This window comes from Pseudophryne corroboree, chromosome 2 (genome assembly GCF_028390025.1).
Source record: "Pseudophryne corroboree isolate aPseCor3 chromosome 2, aPseCor3.hap2, whole genome shotgun sequence".
NCBI lineage: Eukaryota > Metazoa > Chordata > Amphibia > Anura > Myobatrachidae > Pseudophryne > Pseudophryne corroboree.
The window spans coordinates 205019159-205036505 of NC_086445.1; the positions used below are offsets into that span (position 1 = coordinate 205019159).

The 17347-nt window shown below is 48.3% G+C and overlaps 1 protein-coding gene across 2 annotated transcripts in view; it reads right to left on the bottom strand.

The window, feature by feature from the left end:
- The window catches only part of SENP1 (SUMO specific peptidase 1), a 150668-nt gene that overhangs the window by 116075 nt on the left and 17246 nt on the right, over positions 1-17347 (bottom strand). For both annotated transcript variants that reach the window (XM_063952244.1, XM_063952245.1), the window contains exon 3: positions 4085-4188. In XM_063952244.1, coding sequence (XP_063808314.1) covers positions 4085-4188 — 104 coding nt within the window. The remainder of the gene's footprint in view (positions 1-4084; positions 4189-17347) is intronic.

Sequence of the window (17347 nt, forward strand, 5' to 3'; positions counted from 1 at the left end):
CTTAACTCCAGCACATTGATGTGTAGAGAAGCCTCCTGGCTTGACCATATTCCCTGAAAATTTCTGCCTTGTGTGACTGCTCCCCATCCTCGGAGTCTCGCGTCCGTGTTCACAAGAACCCAATCTTGAATGCCGAACCTGCGACCCTCTAGAAGGTGAGCACTCCGGAGCCACCACAGGAGAGACCCTGGCCCTGGGGGACAGGCTTATCCTCCGATGTATCTGTAGATGGGACCCTGACCACTTGTCCAGAAGGTCCCACTGAAAAATTCTTGCCTGGAACCTGCCGAACGGAATGGTCTTGTAGGCCGCCACCATCTTTCCCAATACTCGAGTGCATTGATGAACTGACACTCTTTTTGGTTTCAGCAGGTCCTTGACCCTGCTCTGGAGTTCCTGGACTTTTTCCATTGGGAGAAAAACCCTCTTTTTTTCTGTGTCCGGAACCATGCCCAAAAATGACAGTCGAGTTGTCGGAACCAACTGCGACTTTGGTAGATTTAGAATCCAGCCGTGTTGTAGTACTCTCAGGGAGAGAGATGCGCTTTTTAGTAACGGATCTCTTGATCTTGCCTCTATCAGGAGATCGTCCAAGTATGGGATAATTGTGACCACCTGCTTGTGCAGGAGCACGATCATTTCCGCCATTACCTTGGTGAAAATTCTCGGGGCCGTGGAAAGCCCAAACGGCAACGTCTGAAACTGGTAATGACAATCCTGTACAGCGAATCTCAGGTACGCCTGATGAGGAGGATATATGGGGACATGAAGGTATGCATCCTTTATGTCTAGTGACACCATAAAATCACCCCCTTTCAGGCTGGAGATCACTGCCCGGAGAGATTCCATCTTGAATTTGAACCGTTTTCAAATATAGGTTTAGGGATTTTAGATTCAGAATTGGTCTGACCGGGCTATCCGGCTTCAGGACCACAAATAGGGTTGAATAAAACGCTTTCCCCTGTTGCCCTAGGGGAACCTTGATAATCACCTGCTGTTGACACAGCTTTTGTATGGCAGCTGAAACTATTTCCCTCTCTGGGGGAGAAGCTGGCTAGGCATATTTGAAAAATCGGTGTGGAGGCACATCTTCAAACTCCAGTTTGTAACCTTGGGATACAATTTCGACCACCCAAGGGTCCAAATCAGACTGAACCCAGACCTGGCTGAAGAGACGAAGACGTGCCCCCCCACTGGTGCGGACTCTTGCAGCGGAGCCCCAGCGTCATGCGGTGGATTTTGTAGAGGCCAGGGAGGAATTTTGTTCCTGGGAACTAGCTGTAGCTGGTGTTCTTTTCCCTCTACCTTTACCTCTGGCGAGGAAGGAAGAGCCCCGACCCTTTCTGAACTCATGAGACCGAAAGGACTGCATCTGGTATTGAGGTGTTTTCTTTTGCTGTGGGGGAACATAAGGCAAAAAAGAAGATTTACCCACGGTAGCTGTGGAAACCAGGTCCGCGAGGTCTTCCGCAAATAAAACTTCACCTTTGTAAGGCAAAGCCTCCATATGTCTCTTTGAATCAGCATCCCCTGTCCATTGACTGGTCCACAGGGACCTTCTAGCAGAAGCTGCCATGGCTTTGGCTCTTGAACTTAACAGCCCAATATCTCTCGCAGCCTCTCTCATATATAACGTTGCGTCCTTAATGTGACCCAAGGTCAACAAAATACTATCTTTATCTAAGGTGTCAATGTCAGATGACAAATTATCTGCCCACGCTGCAATTGCGCTACCCACCCATGCCGACGCTAGTGCAGGTCTGAGCAGGGCTCCCGTAGTCTCATAAATTGATTTTAAAGGTAGTTTCCTGTCTGCAATCCGCAGGATCCTTTAGGGCCGCCGTGTCCGGGGACGGTAGCGCAACCTTTTTGGACAAGCGCATCAAGGCCTTGTCCACCGTGGGCGAGGATTCCCACCGTAACCCGTCCTTTGAGGGGAAAGGATACGCCATAATAATTCTCTTGGGAACCTGCAGTCTCTTGTCTGGAGTTTTCCAAGCCTTTTCAAATAAAGCGTTCAGCTCATGAGATGGGGGAAACGTTACCTCAGGTTTCTTTTCCTTAAACATGCAGACCCTCATGTCAGGGACAGAGGGGTCCTCTGTGATATGCAAAACATCTTTTATTGCAATAATTACATATTGAATACTCTTGGCTACTCTTGGGTGCAACCTTGCATCACCATAGTCGACACTGGATTCAGAATCCGTGTCGGTATCAGAGTCTGCTATCTGGGAGAAGGGACGTTTATGGGACCCTGAAGGGTCTTGTGAGACAGCCAAAGCCATGGATTGACTCCCTGCTTTGTCCTTGCACTCTGCTTTGTAATCTCTTATGTAATTCCAACCAATCAGGTGTCGGCTGTGCCGACGGAGACACCACCACCATCTGCTCTGCATCCTCCCTAGACGAGCCTTCCGCTTCAGACATGTCGACACACACGTACTGACACCCCCACACACACTGGGATATCTGACTATGGGGACAGACCCACAATAAGGCCCTTTGGAGAGAGAGAGTATGCCAGCACACACCCAGCGCCACTAGATACTGAAACAAAGTCCCAGCCTGTAAAGCGCTATATCTACACAAATTAGCCCCAAATAAATGTGCCCCCCCACCCTCGTTTTTGCCCCGTTACTTGTTCAGCAGGGGAGAGTCCGGGAGCAGCTTCTCTGCAGCTTGCTGTGGAGAAAATGGCGCTGGTTAGTGCTGGAGGATCAAGCTCCGCCCCCTCAACGGCAGGCTTCGGTCCCGCTCTTTTTCTTTAAACTGGCAGGGGATTTATTATATACTGCCTCTGCAGTATGTGCCAGACTTATTTGAGGTGAAAATTGCTGCCCAGGGCGCCCCCCCTGCGCCTGTGTGTGTTGTGGGAGCAATGGCGCGCAGCGCGACCGCTGCGCGGTACCTCATGAAGATCTGAAGTCTTCTGCCGCCTTTGAAGTCTTCTTGCTTACCTGGCTTCTATCTTCCGGCTCTGTGAGGAGGACGGCGGCGCGGCTCTGGGACGAACAGCAAGGACGACACCTGTGTTCCGACCCTCTGGAGCTAATGGTGTCCAGTAGCCTAAGAAGCAGAACCCATCAGTCCAGGAAAGTGGGTCTGCTTCTCTCCCCTCAGTCCCACGAAGCAGGGAGCCTGTTGCCATCAGTGCTCCCTGAAAATAAAAAACCTAACAAAAGTCTTTTCAGAGAAACTCAGTAGAGCTCCCCTGCAGTGCATCTAGTCTCCTCTAGGAACAGGATCTAACTGAGGTCTGGAGGAGGGGCATAGAGGGAGGAGCCAGTTCACACCCATCTAAAGTCTTAAAGTGCCCATGTCTCCTGCGGAGCCCGTCTATACCCCATGGTCCTTACGGAGTCCCCAGCATCCTCTAGGACATAAGCGAAATTTAAAGTGCACCGGCTCCTTTTGACCCAGTTTATACCCATCGTACCAAGGCCCTCATTCCGAGTTGTTCGCTCGCAAGCTGCTTTTAGCAGCATTGCACACGCTAAGCCGCCGCCTACTGGGAGTGAATCTTAGCTTAGCAGAATTGCGAACGAAAGATTCTCAAAATTGCGAATAGAAATTTCTTAGCAGTTTCTGAGTAGCTCGACACTTACTCTGCCACTGCGATCAGTTCAGTCAGTTTCGTTCCTGGTTTGACGGCACAAACACACCCAGCGTTCACCCAGACACTCCGTTTCTCCAGCCACTCCCGCGTTTTTTCACACACACCCATAAAACGGCCAGTTTCCACCCAGAAACACCCACTTCCTGTCAATCACACTACGATCACCAGAACGAAGAAAAAACCTTGTAATGCCGTGAGTAAAATACCAAATTTCTTAGCAAATTTACTTGACGCAGCCGCAGTGCGAACATTGCGCATGCGCAGTTAGCGGAAAATCGCCCTGATGCGAAGAAAAATAACGAGCGAACAACTCGGAATGAGGGCCTAAGTCTCCCCAAAGGAGCTAGAGAAACATACATATCCTATTGCCGTACTTAATTACATAAACAACCTACTTTGCTAATAGTATAAAATGCCCCCCCAAAAAACAAAACCGTACCAAAAAGGTAAGCAAAACGTCCAAACCTGATAGCTGTAAGTATGGAGAGAATCTTGTGCAGAACCTTTATAATGTGCTTTGTATTTGGAGTTATTCTCACTCTCCCAGATCATTTCTTTCACTTCTTCATCTTTAAAAAGGGAACAAAAATATAGGAACATTTACAGGCATGATACTGAGACAGACCATGTTACCAAGAATTCCAATCTGTTGGACATCACAGTGATAGACATACCTGTTCTTTAAAAAGCAACTATAGTAGTATTTTCAGTTTTCGAAAGGTCTTACTATGAGAATACACATAAATTTAAATGTCGAGAAAGGGGAGGGGCTTAAGTTTTCTAGAAAGTTAACCCTTAAAGTGCACACTTTATGCCCTCACCACAACACTAGGGTAGCAGTGTCCCCCAGATTGGATGGAGGGACCAAAAAAAAAATAAAAAAAACCCCATCATACTTGGACAAGGAATTGTATACAAAAAGTGAAAAATGCATATTAGTAGAAACAAAAGCAACTATAACATGTAGAGAATATAGTGTGTGTGTATATATATATATATATATATATATATATATATATATATATATATAAATAATACCATGTACATAAGTATTCACAGCCTTTGCCATGAAGCTCAACATTAGGTGCATCCTATTTTCACTGATCATCCTTGAGGCGGTTACTACAGCTTAATTGGGAGTTCACTTGTGGTAAATTCAGTTGATTGGAAATGATTTGGAAAGGCACACATCTGTCTATATAAAAAAGGTCCCACACTTAACAGTGCATGTCTGAGCACAAACCAAGCATGAAGTCAAAGGAATTGTCTGTAGACCTCCTAGACAGGATTGTCTCGAGGCACAAATCTGGGGAAGGGTACAGAAAAATATCTGCTGCTTTTACGGTCCCAATTAGCACAGTGGCCTCCATCATCCGTAAATGGAAGATGTTCGGAACCCTCAGGACTCTTCCTAGAGCTGGCCGGCCGTCTAAACTGAGCAATCGGGGGAGAAGAGCCCTAGTCAGGGATGTGACCAAGAACCCAATGGTCACTCTGTCAGAGCTACAGCATTCCTCTGTGGAGAAAGAGGAGAACCTTCCAGAAGGACAACCATCTCTGCAGCAATCCACCAATCAGGCCTGTATAATAGAGTGGCCAGACGGAAGCAACTCCTTAGTAAAACCACAATGCAGCCCGCCTGAATACACCTGAAGGACTCTCAGACCATGAGAAACAACATTCTCTGGTCTGATAAAACAAAGGTTGAACTCTCTGGCGTGAATGACAGGCTTCATGTTTGGAGGAAACCAGGCACCGCTCATCACCAGGCCAATACCATCCCTACAGTGAAGCATGGTGGGGGAAGCTTCATGTTGTGGGGATGATTTTCAGCGGCAGGAACTGGGAGACTAGTCAGGATAAAGGGAAAGATGAATACAGCAATGTACATAGACATCCTGGATGACAGCCTGCTCTAGAGCGCTGTTTACTGCAGACTGGGGGGACAGTTCATCTTTCAGCAGGACAACGACCCTAAGCACACAGCCTAGATATCAAAGGAGTCCAAACTTGAATCTGATTGAACATAACTGGAGAGATCTAAAAATGGCTGTGCACCAACGCTTCCCATCCAACCTGATGGAGCTTGAGAGGTGCTGCAAAGAGGAATGAGCAAAACTGCCCAAAGATAGGCATGTCAAGCTTGTGGCATTATATTCAAAAATACTTGAGGCTGTATTTGAATACTTATTAACATGTGATTTCTTAGTTTATTTTTATTAAATTTGCAAAAATCTACGAATTTTTTTTCTCGTAGTCCGTAGAGGAAAACCATGCTAACCAAACATGAGACAGGAGCAGCAACAGCTGAACATTACTTAACCAAGTAACAGTGCAGAAACAAAAGCACCCGGCGGGCACCCAGTATCCTCTACGGACTACGAGAAAAGGATTTACCGGTAGGTAATTAAAATCCTATTTTCTCTTACATCCTAGAGGATATTGGGGTCCACATTAGTACAATGGGGATGTACCAACGCTCCCAAATCGGGTGGGAGAGTGCTGAGGGTCCTGCAGAACTGATTGGCCTCTGAGGATCTTCAGTTTGGTCAAAGTATCGAACTTGTAGAACTTAGCAAACGTGTTCGAACCAGACCAAGTAGCAGCTCGGCAGAGTTGTAAGGCCGAGACACCCCGGGCAGCCGCCTAGGAAAAACCCACCAACCTAGTAGAGTGGGCATGTTCAAATCTAGGAACCGGCAAACCTGCCGTAGAGTAAGCATGCTGGATAGTAAGCTTGATCCAGCGAGCAATAGACTGCTTGGAAGCAAGACTCCCAATTTTATTGGGATCATAGAGTACAAACAGCGAGTCCGATTTTCTGTGACGAGATGTCCGTTTGACATAGATTTTCAAAGCCCGCACAACATCCAGGGACTTTGAAGTGAAAGAGGTGTCGGTAAGCACCGGAACTACAATAGGGTGACAGATATGAGACGCAGACACCACCTTTGGAAGAAATTGCTGACGAGTTCAGCTCTATCTTCGTGAAGAATCAAATAGGGGCTCTTGTGAGACAACGCCCCCAATTACATGACACATTGCTGGCCTTGGCTTCGGCAAGACGTAACAGTCTTCCACATAAGAAACTTTACATCAACAGCCTGTAAAGGCTCAAACCATTCAGACTGTAGAAACTGCAACACCACACTGAGATCCAAAGGTGCCGTGGGAGGCACAAAGGGCGGCTAGATGTGCAGAAACCCTTTCAAGAACGTCTGAACGTCAGGGAGGGACGCCAACTGTCTTTGGAAGAAAATTGACACGGCTGAGATCTGGACCTTTAAGGAACACAGGAGTAGGCCCACATCCGCTCCTGACTACAGAAAAAAGCAGAAAACGACCCAGCTGAAATTCCACCGTAGGGAACTTCCTGTTTTCACACCAAGACACACGTGTCAGATGGTAATGTTTTGACGTTACCCCTTTTCTGGCTTGGATCAGGGTAGGAATTACCCTGTCCGGAATGCCTTTCTGGGCTAAAATTTGACACTCAACCACCATACCGTCAAACGTAGCCGCGGTAAGTCTTGATAGACAAATGGCCCCTGTTGCAGAAGATCCTCACGAAGAGGTAGAGGCCACGGATCCTCCAGCAGCATGTCCAGGAGATCTGCGTACCATGCCCTTCTTTGCCAATCCGAAGCAATGAGAATTGTTTGAACTTTTTCTCTTTTTATTCTTTTGAAAATTCTTGGGATCAGTGGAAGTGGTGAAAACAGATACACCATCTGGTAAACCCATGGAGTCACCAGAGCGTCCACCACCACTGCCTGTGGGTCTCTCGACCTGGAACAATACCGCCTGAGTTTCTGGGTGAGACGAGAGGTCATCATGTCGATTTGTGAAAATTACCCACCGACGTGTCATGCACCCGAACAACTCCGGGTGAACGCCCCACTCTCCTGGGTGGAGGTCATGTCTGCTGAGGAAGTCTGCTTCCCAGTTGTCTACTCCCGGAATGAAGACCGCCGACAAAGCCACAGCGTGTCTTTCTGCCCAGAGGAGAATCCGTGTTACCGCTGACATTGCTGCTCTGCTCTTCGTTCTGCCCTGTCGGTTTATGCATGTTACTGCTGTCACATTGTCCGACTGAACCTGAACTGCCTGATCTTGAAGATGGGCTGCCTGCAGAAGGGCGTTGTATATGGCCCTTAGTTCGAGAATGTTGATCGAAAGTACGGTTTCCTGATTTGACCACTTTCCTTGGAACTGTTCCCCTTGGGTGACTGCTCCCCAACCTCTGAGGCTTGCGTCTGTGGTTAGCAGTACCCAATTTTGAATTCCGAACCTTCGGCCCTCAGTCAGGTGAGAAGTCTGGAGCCACCACAGAAGAGAAATCCTGGCTTTTGGCGACAGACAAATCCTCTGGTGCAGGTGTAAATGCGATCCAGACCACTTGTCCAACAGGTCCAGCTGGAAGGGTCTTGCGTGAAACCTTCCGTACTGCAGTGCCTCGTAAGCGGCTACCATCTTTCCCAGAAGGCGAATGCAGAGATGCCCCAATATCCGGGCTTGTTTTAGAACACCCCACACCATTGACTGGGTCACCACTGCCTTTTCCAATGGGAGGAATACCTTCTGTACCTCCGTATCCAGTATCATCCCCAGGAACGGAAGCCTCAGAGGTGGTTCCAGGTGAGATTTTGGTAGGTTCAGAATCCACCCCGTGATCCCGCAGTAGTCTAGTTGAGAGGGCAATGTTGTCCAATAACCGCTCCCTGGATGGTGCTTTTATCAGCAAATCGTCCAGGTACGGAATAATGTTCACTCCCCATTTGCGGAGGAGAAACATAATCTCCGCCATTAACTTGGTGAACACCCTCAAAGCCGTGGAGAGGCCAAAGGGCAGAGCCTGGAACTGGTAGTGACAGTCCTATAAGGCAAACCCGAGATAAGCCTGATGAGGCGGCCAGATCGGGATATGATGGTATGCAACCTTGATATCCAGAGGCACCAAGAATTCTCCTTCCTCCAGACTCGAGATCACCGCTCGCAGAGACTCCATCTTGAATTTGAACACCCGTAAGTACGGGTTCAACGACTTGAGGTTTAAAATGGGTCTCACTGAACAATCCGGTTTCGGTACCACAAACAGGTTGGAATAATAACCCCTGGTCCGTAGCGGAGGTGGAACTGGAACAATGACCTGAGTCTGTACCAGTTTTTGAATTGCATCCTGTAAATTTATACTTGCCTCCTGAGAAGCTGGTAAGCCCGACTCGAAGAATCTGTGAGGTGGGAGTTCCTGAAACTCCAGTCTGTACCCCTGGGCGATGACCTCTTTGACCCAGGGATCCTGGCATGATGTCACCCATATGTGACAAACTCTTAATCGGGCTCCCACCTGCCTGTCTCCAAGGCAGAGAGGTCCACAGTCATGCTGAAGGCTTTGAGGTAGCAGAACCGGAGTTCTGTTCCTGTGAACTTGCTTGTTTTCTGGGTTTACCTCTATTGCCTCTAAAGGCTGTTGAAGAACCCTTGGCTTTGTGTTTGAATTTTGCTGTCCGAAAGGAGCGCAGAGTCGGAGCAGAGTAGGTCTTCTTAGCTGATGGGGCTGTGGAAGGATGATATGTAGACTTACCCGCCGTAGCCTTGGATATCCACGTATCCAGTTTGTCACCAAACAGGGCCTCGTCTGTGAAATGTAGGCTTTCCACACCCTTTCTGGAATCCGCATCCGCCGTCCACTAACATACCCATAGGCCCCTGAGTGCTGACACTGCCATGGAGCGTGCATTGAGCAATACACTTTCTTTTACGGCTTCCATCATAAAATTTGCAGAGTCCTGTATATATTGCAGGAGTAAAATCATCTCACCTCGTTAAGAAATCTAACCCCTCAATTAGGTTACCTGACCATTTTGCAATGGCCCTAGTGATCCAAGTACAAGCAATAGTGGGTCTCTGGGCCACCCCCGCAGCTGTGTACAGAGATTTGAGGGTGGTCTCAATCTTACGGCCTGCTGCATATTTTAAGGAGGCTGCCCCTGGGACCAGTAAAACCATCTTACGTGATAATCTAGACACGGTGGTTTTCCCATTATTTTTTTTTTTTATCATCCTGAGGAAAAAAAGGGAGAGATGTGAGTAACCTTTTAGGGATCTGAAACTTCTTGTCAAGATTAGACCAAGTTTCTTCAAATAAGGAATTTAATTCTCTAGATGCAGGGAAAGTAGCGGAGGATTTCTTTTTTACATTAAAATAAGATTCCTCATCGTCCTCTGTCAGGAATGTGCAGGACATCTCTAATAGCCTCTATAAAGGCCTGTATTCCCTATGACAAAGCTGCATCCCCCCCCCCCCTCCCGAGTCCACCTCACCCTCCTCAACATCTGATACATCATCATCAGTACCAGTCTGCATGATTCGGGCCAGTGTACGCTTTTGTGGACGCTGGAATGGCCACTGAATCTCTATTCATCAGGTCATCCACAGATTGTCTTAAGTATTGCGTCTCCTCATTTTGGGATAATTTATGTGAAATATTTGAGATCATCCCTTTTTAATGAATCCAACCCTACCGTTTCGTACCCACTAGTCTGAGAATGTGTACTATCTTGAGTACACTGTAGGGATCCCCCTGAGTGAAAAAAAAAACACTCTGCTGTGCATGAAACACACTCCTTTGACATAGTAAAATGAAAAAAAAACACACACACACACACACACACACACACACACACACACACACACACACACAGTATGAATAGGTTAAAAGCACAGTTAACCCACACAGAGCCCCCTAAGGGGACACAGAGTATGATGGAGCCAGCCACACAGCGCCCCTATAGCCAATGATAAGGTTAGCTGGGTCGCAACCTAAGCCCTCTTAATAAAGGCTCAGTATTCAAATACTGCTCACCCCTTTGCTATGACCCTCTGGTACCGCTGAGGCAAGCTGGAGTCCTTGTGGAGGGGCTGCGCTTCCCTGCCAGTCTGTCTGTGTAGAGCTGCAGAGGGAAAATGGCACTGGTGAGCTGCTGGGTCCACTCATAGTGAAGCCCAGTCCCCGTAATAGCGTGCAGTCTTCCTGGTTTTTTTTTTTAGGCTGGCTGAGGTATGCATGGTGCTTAACAGTGGGTTAGAACCCCTGTAAGCTAGTTTGCCAGTGTGGGTAATGTAAGTAGTGGCTCAGCGCGCCCCTCACAGCGGAACACACGCACACAGCAGGTCATCCTGATCCCTGGAGCGCATCCTGCCTGTCAGTGCTGCTCTCCACAACCTTATGCCGCCATGTCAGCCGGTGACCCGCTAACCGGGACACCGGCTAACTACTCACCACTCTTCTTACTTCTGGCTCTGTTAGGGGTGGCGGGGTGCTGCGGGCCCGTACGCTCGCGGTGGTGGGGCTTGCGAATAGGACCCTCAGGAGCTCAGTGTCCTGTCAGCGGGGAACGGGACCATTATCCCTGGAGGAGGTTGGGCCATTCCCCCACCTAAATCCCACAAAGCAGACAGGCTGTTTCCAAACAGCACTGTCTGAAATTAACAAACAGAAAAAATAAATGTAGAAAACTCTTCAGGAGCATCCCTAAGCGTGACAAGCTCCTCCAGGCACATTTTCTAAACTGAGTCTGGTAGGAGGGGCATAGAGGGAGGAGCCAGTGCACACTACTGATTTCTTAAAGTGCCCAAGGCTCCTAGTAAGTCTATACCCATGGTACTAATGTGGACCCCAGTATCCTCTAGGACGTAAAAGAAAATAAGAATTTACTTACCGATAATTCTATTTCTCATAGTCCGTAGTGGATGCTGGGACTCCGTCAGGACCATGGGGAATAGCGGGCTCCGCAGGAGACAGGGCACATCTAAAAAAGCTTTTAGGTCACATGGTGCGTACTGGCTCCTCCCCCTATGACCCTCCTCCAAGCCTCAGTTAGGTACTGTGCCCGGACGAGCGTACACAATAAGGAAGGATCTTGAATCCCGGGTAAGACTCATACCAGCCACACCAATCACACCGTACAACTTGTGATCTGAACCCAGTTAACAGTATGATAACACAAACGAAGTAGCCTCTGAACAGATGGCTCACAACAACAGTAATAACCCGATCTTTGTAACAATAACTATGTACAAGCATTGCAGACAATCCGCACTTGGGATGGGCGCCCAGCATCCACTACGGACTATGAGAAATAGAATTATCGGTAAGTAAATTCTTATTTTCTCTAACGTCCTAGTGGATGCTGGGACTCCGTCAGGACCATGGGGATTATACCAAAGCTCCCAAACGGGCGGGAGAGTGCGGATGACTCTGCAGCACCGAATGAGAGAACTCCAGGTCCTCTTTAGCCAGAGTATCAAATTTGTAAAATTTTACAAACGTGTTCTCCCCTGACCACGTAGCTGCTCGGCAAAGTTGTAATGCCGAGACTCCTCGGGCAGCCGCCCAGGATGAGCCCACTTTCCTTGTGGAATGGGCCTTTACAGATTTAGGCTGTGGCAGGCCTGCCACAGAATGTGCAAGTTGGATTGTACTACATATCCAACGTGCAATCGTCTGTTTAGACGCAGGAGCACCCAACTTGTTGGGTGCATACAATGTAAACAACGAGTCAGATTTTCTGACTCCAGCTGTCCTTGAAATATATATTTTTAATGCTCTGACAACGTCCAGTAACTTGGAGTCCTCCAAGTCGCTAGTAGCCGCAGGCACCACAATAGGCTGGTTCAAGTGAAATGCCGAAACCACCTTAGGGAGAAATGGAGGACGTGTCCTCAATTCTGCCCTGTCCGAATGGAATATCAGATATGGGCTTTTGTATGACAAAGCTGCCAACTCCGAAACTCTCCTGGCTGAAGCCAGGGCCAACAGCATGGTTACCTTCCATGTAAGGTATTTTAAATCTACCGATTTTAAAGGCTCAAACCAATGAGATTTGAGAAAATTTAGAACCACGTTCAAATCCCACGGTGCCACTGGAGGCACTATTGGGGGTTGTATATGTAGTACACCTTTGACAAAAGTTTGTACTTCAGGCACTGACGCCAATTCCTTCTGGAAGAAAATTGATAAGGCCGAAATTTGAACTTTAATGGACCCCAATTTGAGGCCCATAGACAATCCTGCTTGCAGGAAATGTAAGAATCGACCCAATTGAAATTCTTCCGTTGGAGCCTTCTTGGCCTCACACCACGCAACATATTTTCTCCAAATGCGGTGATAATGTTGTGCGGTCACTTCTTTCCTGGCTTTAATTAAAGTAGGAATAACTTCCTCAGGAATGCCCTTCTCTTTTAGAATACGGCGTTCAACCGCCATGCCGTCAAACGCAGCCGCGGTAAGTCTTGGAACATACAAGGTCCCTGCTGAAGCAGATCCCTTCTTAGAGGTAGAGGCCACGGATCCTCCGTGAGCATCTCTTGAAGTTCCGGATACCAAGTTCTTCTTGGCCAGTCCGGAGCTACCAGTATTGTTCTTACTCCTCTTTTCCGTATAATTCTCAGTACCTTTGGTATGAGAGGCAGAGGAGGGAACACATACACTGACTGGTACACCCACGGTGTTACCAGAGCGTCCACAGCTATTGCCTGAGGGTCTCTTGACCTGGCGCAATACCTGTCCAATTTTTTGTTGAGGCGAGACGCCATCATGTCCACCTTTGGTTTTTCCCAACGGTTCACAATCATGTGGAAAACTTCTGGATGAAGTCCCCACTCTCCCGGGTGAAGGTCGTGTCTGCTGAGGAAATCTGCTTCCCAGTTGTCCACTCCCGGGATGAACACTGCTGACAGTGCTACGACATGATTCTCCGCCCAGCGCAGAATCCTTGCAGCTTCTGCCATTGCACTCCTGCTTCTCGTGCCGCCTTGTCGGTTTACGTGGGCGACTGCCGTGATGTTGTCGGACTGGATCAACACCGGCTGACCCTGAAGCAGCGATTTTGCCAGGCTTAGAGCATTGTAGATCGCTCTTAGCTCCAGTATATTTATGTGAAGAGACGTCTCCAGGTTTGACCACACGCCCTGGAAGTTTCTTCCCTTTGTGACTGCTCCCCAACCTCGTAGGCTGGCATCCGTAGTCACCAGGACCCAGTCCTGTATGCCGAATCTGCGGCCCACTAACAGATGGGCAGTCTGCAACCACCACAGGAGAGACAACCTTGTTCTCGGTGACAGTGTTATCCGCTGATGCATGTGCAGATGCGATCCGGACCATTTGTCCAGCAGATCCCACTGAAATGTTCGTGCATGGAATCTGCCGAATGGAATCGCTTCGTACGAAGCCACCATCTTTCCCAGGACTCTTGTGCATTGATGTACTGACACAGTTCCTGGTTTTAGGAGGTTCTTGACAAGTTCGGATAACTCCCTTGCTTTCTCTTCCGGGAGAAATACCTTTTTCTGAACCGTGTCCAGAATCATGCCCAGGAACAGCAGATGTGTTGTCGGGGTCAATTGAGATTTTGGAAGATTTAGAATCCACCCGTGTTGCTGAAGCACTACTTGTGTTAGCGCTACACCGACTTCCAGCTGTTCTCTGGACTTTGCCCTTATCAGGAGATCGTCCAAGTAAGGGATAATTGATACGCCTTTTCTTCGTAGAAGAACCATCATTTCGGTCATTACCTTGGTAAAGACCCGATGGGCCGTGGACAACCCAAACGGCAGCGTTTGAAACTGATAATGACAGTCTTGTATCACGAACCTGAGATACCCTTGGTGTGAGGGGTAAATCGGGACATGTAGATAAGCATCTTTTATGTCCAAGGACACCATGAAGTCTCCTTCTTCCAGATTCGCTATCACTGCTCTGAGTGACTCCATCTTGAACTTGAATTTCTTTATGTACAGGTTCAAGGATTTCAGATTTAGAATAGGCCTTACCGAACCGTCCGGTTTCGGTACCACAAATAGTGTGGAATAATACCCCTTTCCCTGTTGTAGGAGGGGTACCTTGACTATCACCTGCTGAGAATACAGCTTGTGAATGGCTTCCAAAACCGACGTCCTTTCTGAGGGAGACGTTGGTAAAGCAGACTTTAGGAACCGGCGAGGGGGGAGACCTTTCGAACTCCAGCATGTAACCCTGAGATACTATCTGCAGGACCCACGGGTCCACTTGTGAGTGAACCCATTGATTGCTGAAAATCTTGAGTCGACCCCCCCACCGTTCCTGAGTCCGCTTGTAAAGCCCCAGCGTCATGCTGATGGCTTTGTAGAAGCCGGGGCGGGCTTCTGTTCCTGGGCAGGGGCTGCTTGCTGCCCTTTCTTACCCTTTCCTCTGCCTCGCGGCAGATAAGACTGTCCTTTTGGTCGCTTTTTATAGGAGCGAAAGGACTGCGGCTGAAAAGACTGTGTCTTTTTCTGTTGGGAGGGGGTCTGAGGTAAAAAAAGTGGATTTGCCGGCAGTTGCCGTGGCCACCAGGTCCGAAAGACCGACCCCAAACAATTCCTCTCCTTTATATGGCAATACTTCCATATGCCTCTTGGAATCCGCATCACCTGACCACTGTCGCGTCCATAAACTTCTTCTGGCAGATATGGACATCGCGCTTACTCTTGATGCTAGAGTACAAACATCCCTCTGAGCATCTCGCATATAAAGGAAAGCATCCTTTAATTGCTCTAGAGTCAATAAAATACTGTCCCTATCCAGGGTGGGTATCAATATTTTCAGTCAGAGAATCCAACCACACTACCCCAGCACTGCACATCCAGGCTGAGGCTATTGCCGGTCGCAGTATAACACCAGTATGTGTGTATATACTCTTCAGTGTAGTTTCCAGCCTCCTATCTGCTGGATCCTTGAGGGCGGCCGTATCAGGAGACGGCAACGCCACTTGCTTTGATAAACGTGTGAGCGCCTTATCCACCCTAGGGGGTGTTTCCCAGCGCGCCCTAACCTCTGGTGGGAAAGGGTATAATGCCAATAACTTCTTGGAAATTAGCAGTTTTCTATCGGGGTTAACCCACGCTTCATCACACACGTCATTCAATTCCTCTGATTCTGGAAAAAATACAGGTAGTTTTTTCACCCCCCACATAATACCCCTTTTTGAGGTACCAGCAGTATCAGAGATCTGCAAAGCCTCCTTCATTGCCGTGATCATATAACGTGTGGCCCTATTGGAAAATACGTTTGTTTCTTCACCGTCGACACTAGATTCATCTGTGTCGGTACCCGTGTCGACTGACTGAGGTAAAGGACGTTTTACAGCCCCTGACGGTGTCTGAGACGCCTGAACCGGTACTAACTGGTTAGCCGGGCGTCTTATTTCGTCAACTGACTTTTGTAATGTGCTGACATTATCACGTAATTCCTTAACTAAAGCCATCCATTCCGGTGTCGACTCCCTAGGGGGTGACATTACCATCATCGGCAATTGCTCTGCCTCCACACCAACATCGTCCTCATACATGTCGACACACACGTACCGACACACAGCAGCCACACAGGGAATGCTCTAATCGAAGACAGGACCCCCTAGCCCTTTGGGGAGACAGAGGGAGAGTTTGCCAGCACACACCAAAAGCGCTATAAATGTATATAAACAACCCTAGAAGGTGTTGTTTACTATATATGCGCTCTTAATATATAAATATCGCCAATTTATGCCCCCCTTCTCTTTGTTACCCTGTTTCTGTAGTGCAGTGCAGGGGAGAGACCAGGGAGCCTTCCTCACCAGCGGAGCTGAGCAGGAAAATGGCGCTGAGTGCTGAGGAGAATAAGCTCCGCCCCTTTTTCGGCGGGCTTTTCCCCGGTTTTTAAGAAACTGGCCTGGGTTAAAATACATACATATAGCCTTAATGGCTATATGTGATGTATTTATTTTGCCACTAAAGGTAATTATATTGCTGCCCAGGGCGCCCCCAGCAGCGCCCTGCACCCTCCGTGACTGAGTCAGTGAGCCGTGTGACAACAATGGCGCACAGCTGCCGTGCTGTGCGCTACCTTCAAGAAGACTGAGGAGTCTTCTGCCGCCTGCTTTCCGGACCTCCGTTCTGCCGTCTCTTCAGCGTCTGTAAGGGGGATCGGCGGCGCGGCTCCGGGACGAACCCCAGGCTGACCTGTGTTCCGACTCCCTCTGGAGCTAAGTGTCCAGTAGCCTAAGACTCCAATCCATCCTGCACGCAGGTGAGTTGGAAATCTCTCCCCTAAGTCCCTCGATGCAGTGATCCTGTTGCCAGCAGGAATCACTGAGATTGAAACCTAAAAAAAAAACTTTTCTAAACAGCTCTTTAGGAGAGCCACCTAGATTGCACCCTCTCGGACGGGCACAAAAACCTAACTGAGGCTTGGAGGAGGGTCATAGGGGGAGGAGCCAGTACGCACCATGTGACCTAAAAGCTTTTTTAGATGTGCCCTGTCTCCTGCGGAGCCCGCTATTCCCCATGGTCCTGACGGAGTCCCAGCATCCACTAGGACGTTAGAGAAAATAATTTATTCCATTTTGGAATAAGGCTGTAACATAAAATGTGGAAAAAGTGAAGCGCTGTGAATACTTTCTGGATGCTTTATAAGTCTTGTGTCTGGCACTCAACCATACCGTTGAAAAGACAAGACAAGACAGTAGCGCTGCTGCCCTCTGATTCGCACTGCACAGCGACAGTGTTACATCCATACATACACACTGCAGCGGCAGTCTGGAAAAAAAGACAAGGATGCAGGTCTCCTGGTCAATGTTTCAATGAAAGACTCATTTATTTATTGGATGAGGTGAAAAAGACTTCCAGATTTTAAAGGATAACATGGTAAATGCTATTTAAAATTTTAGTAC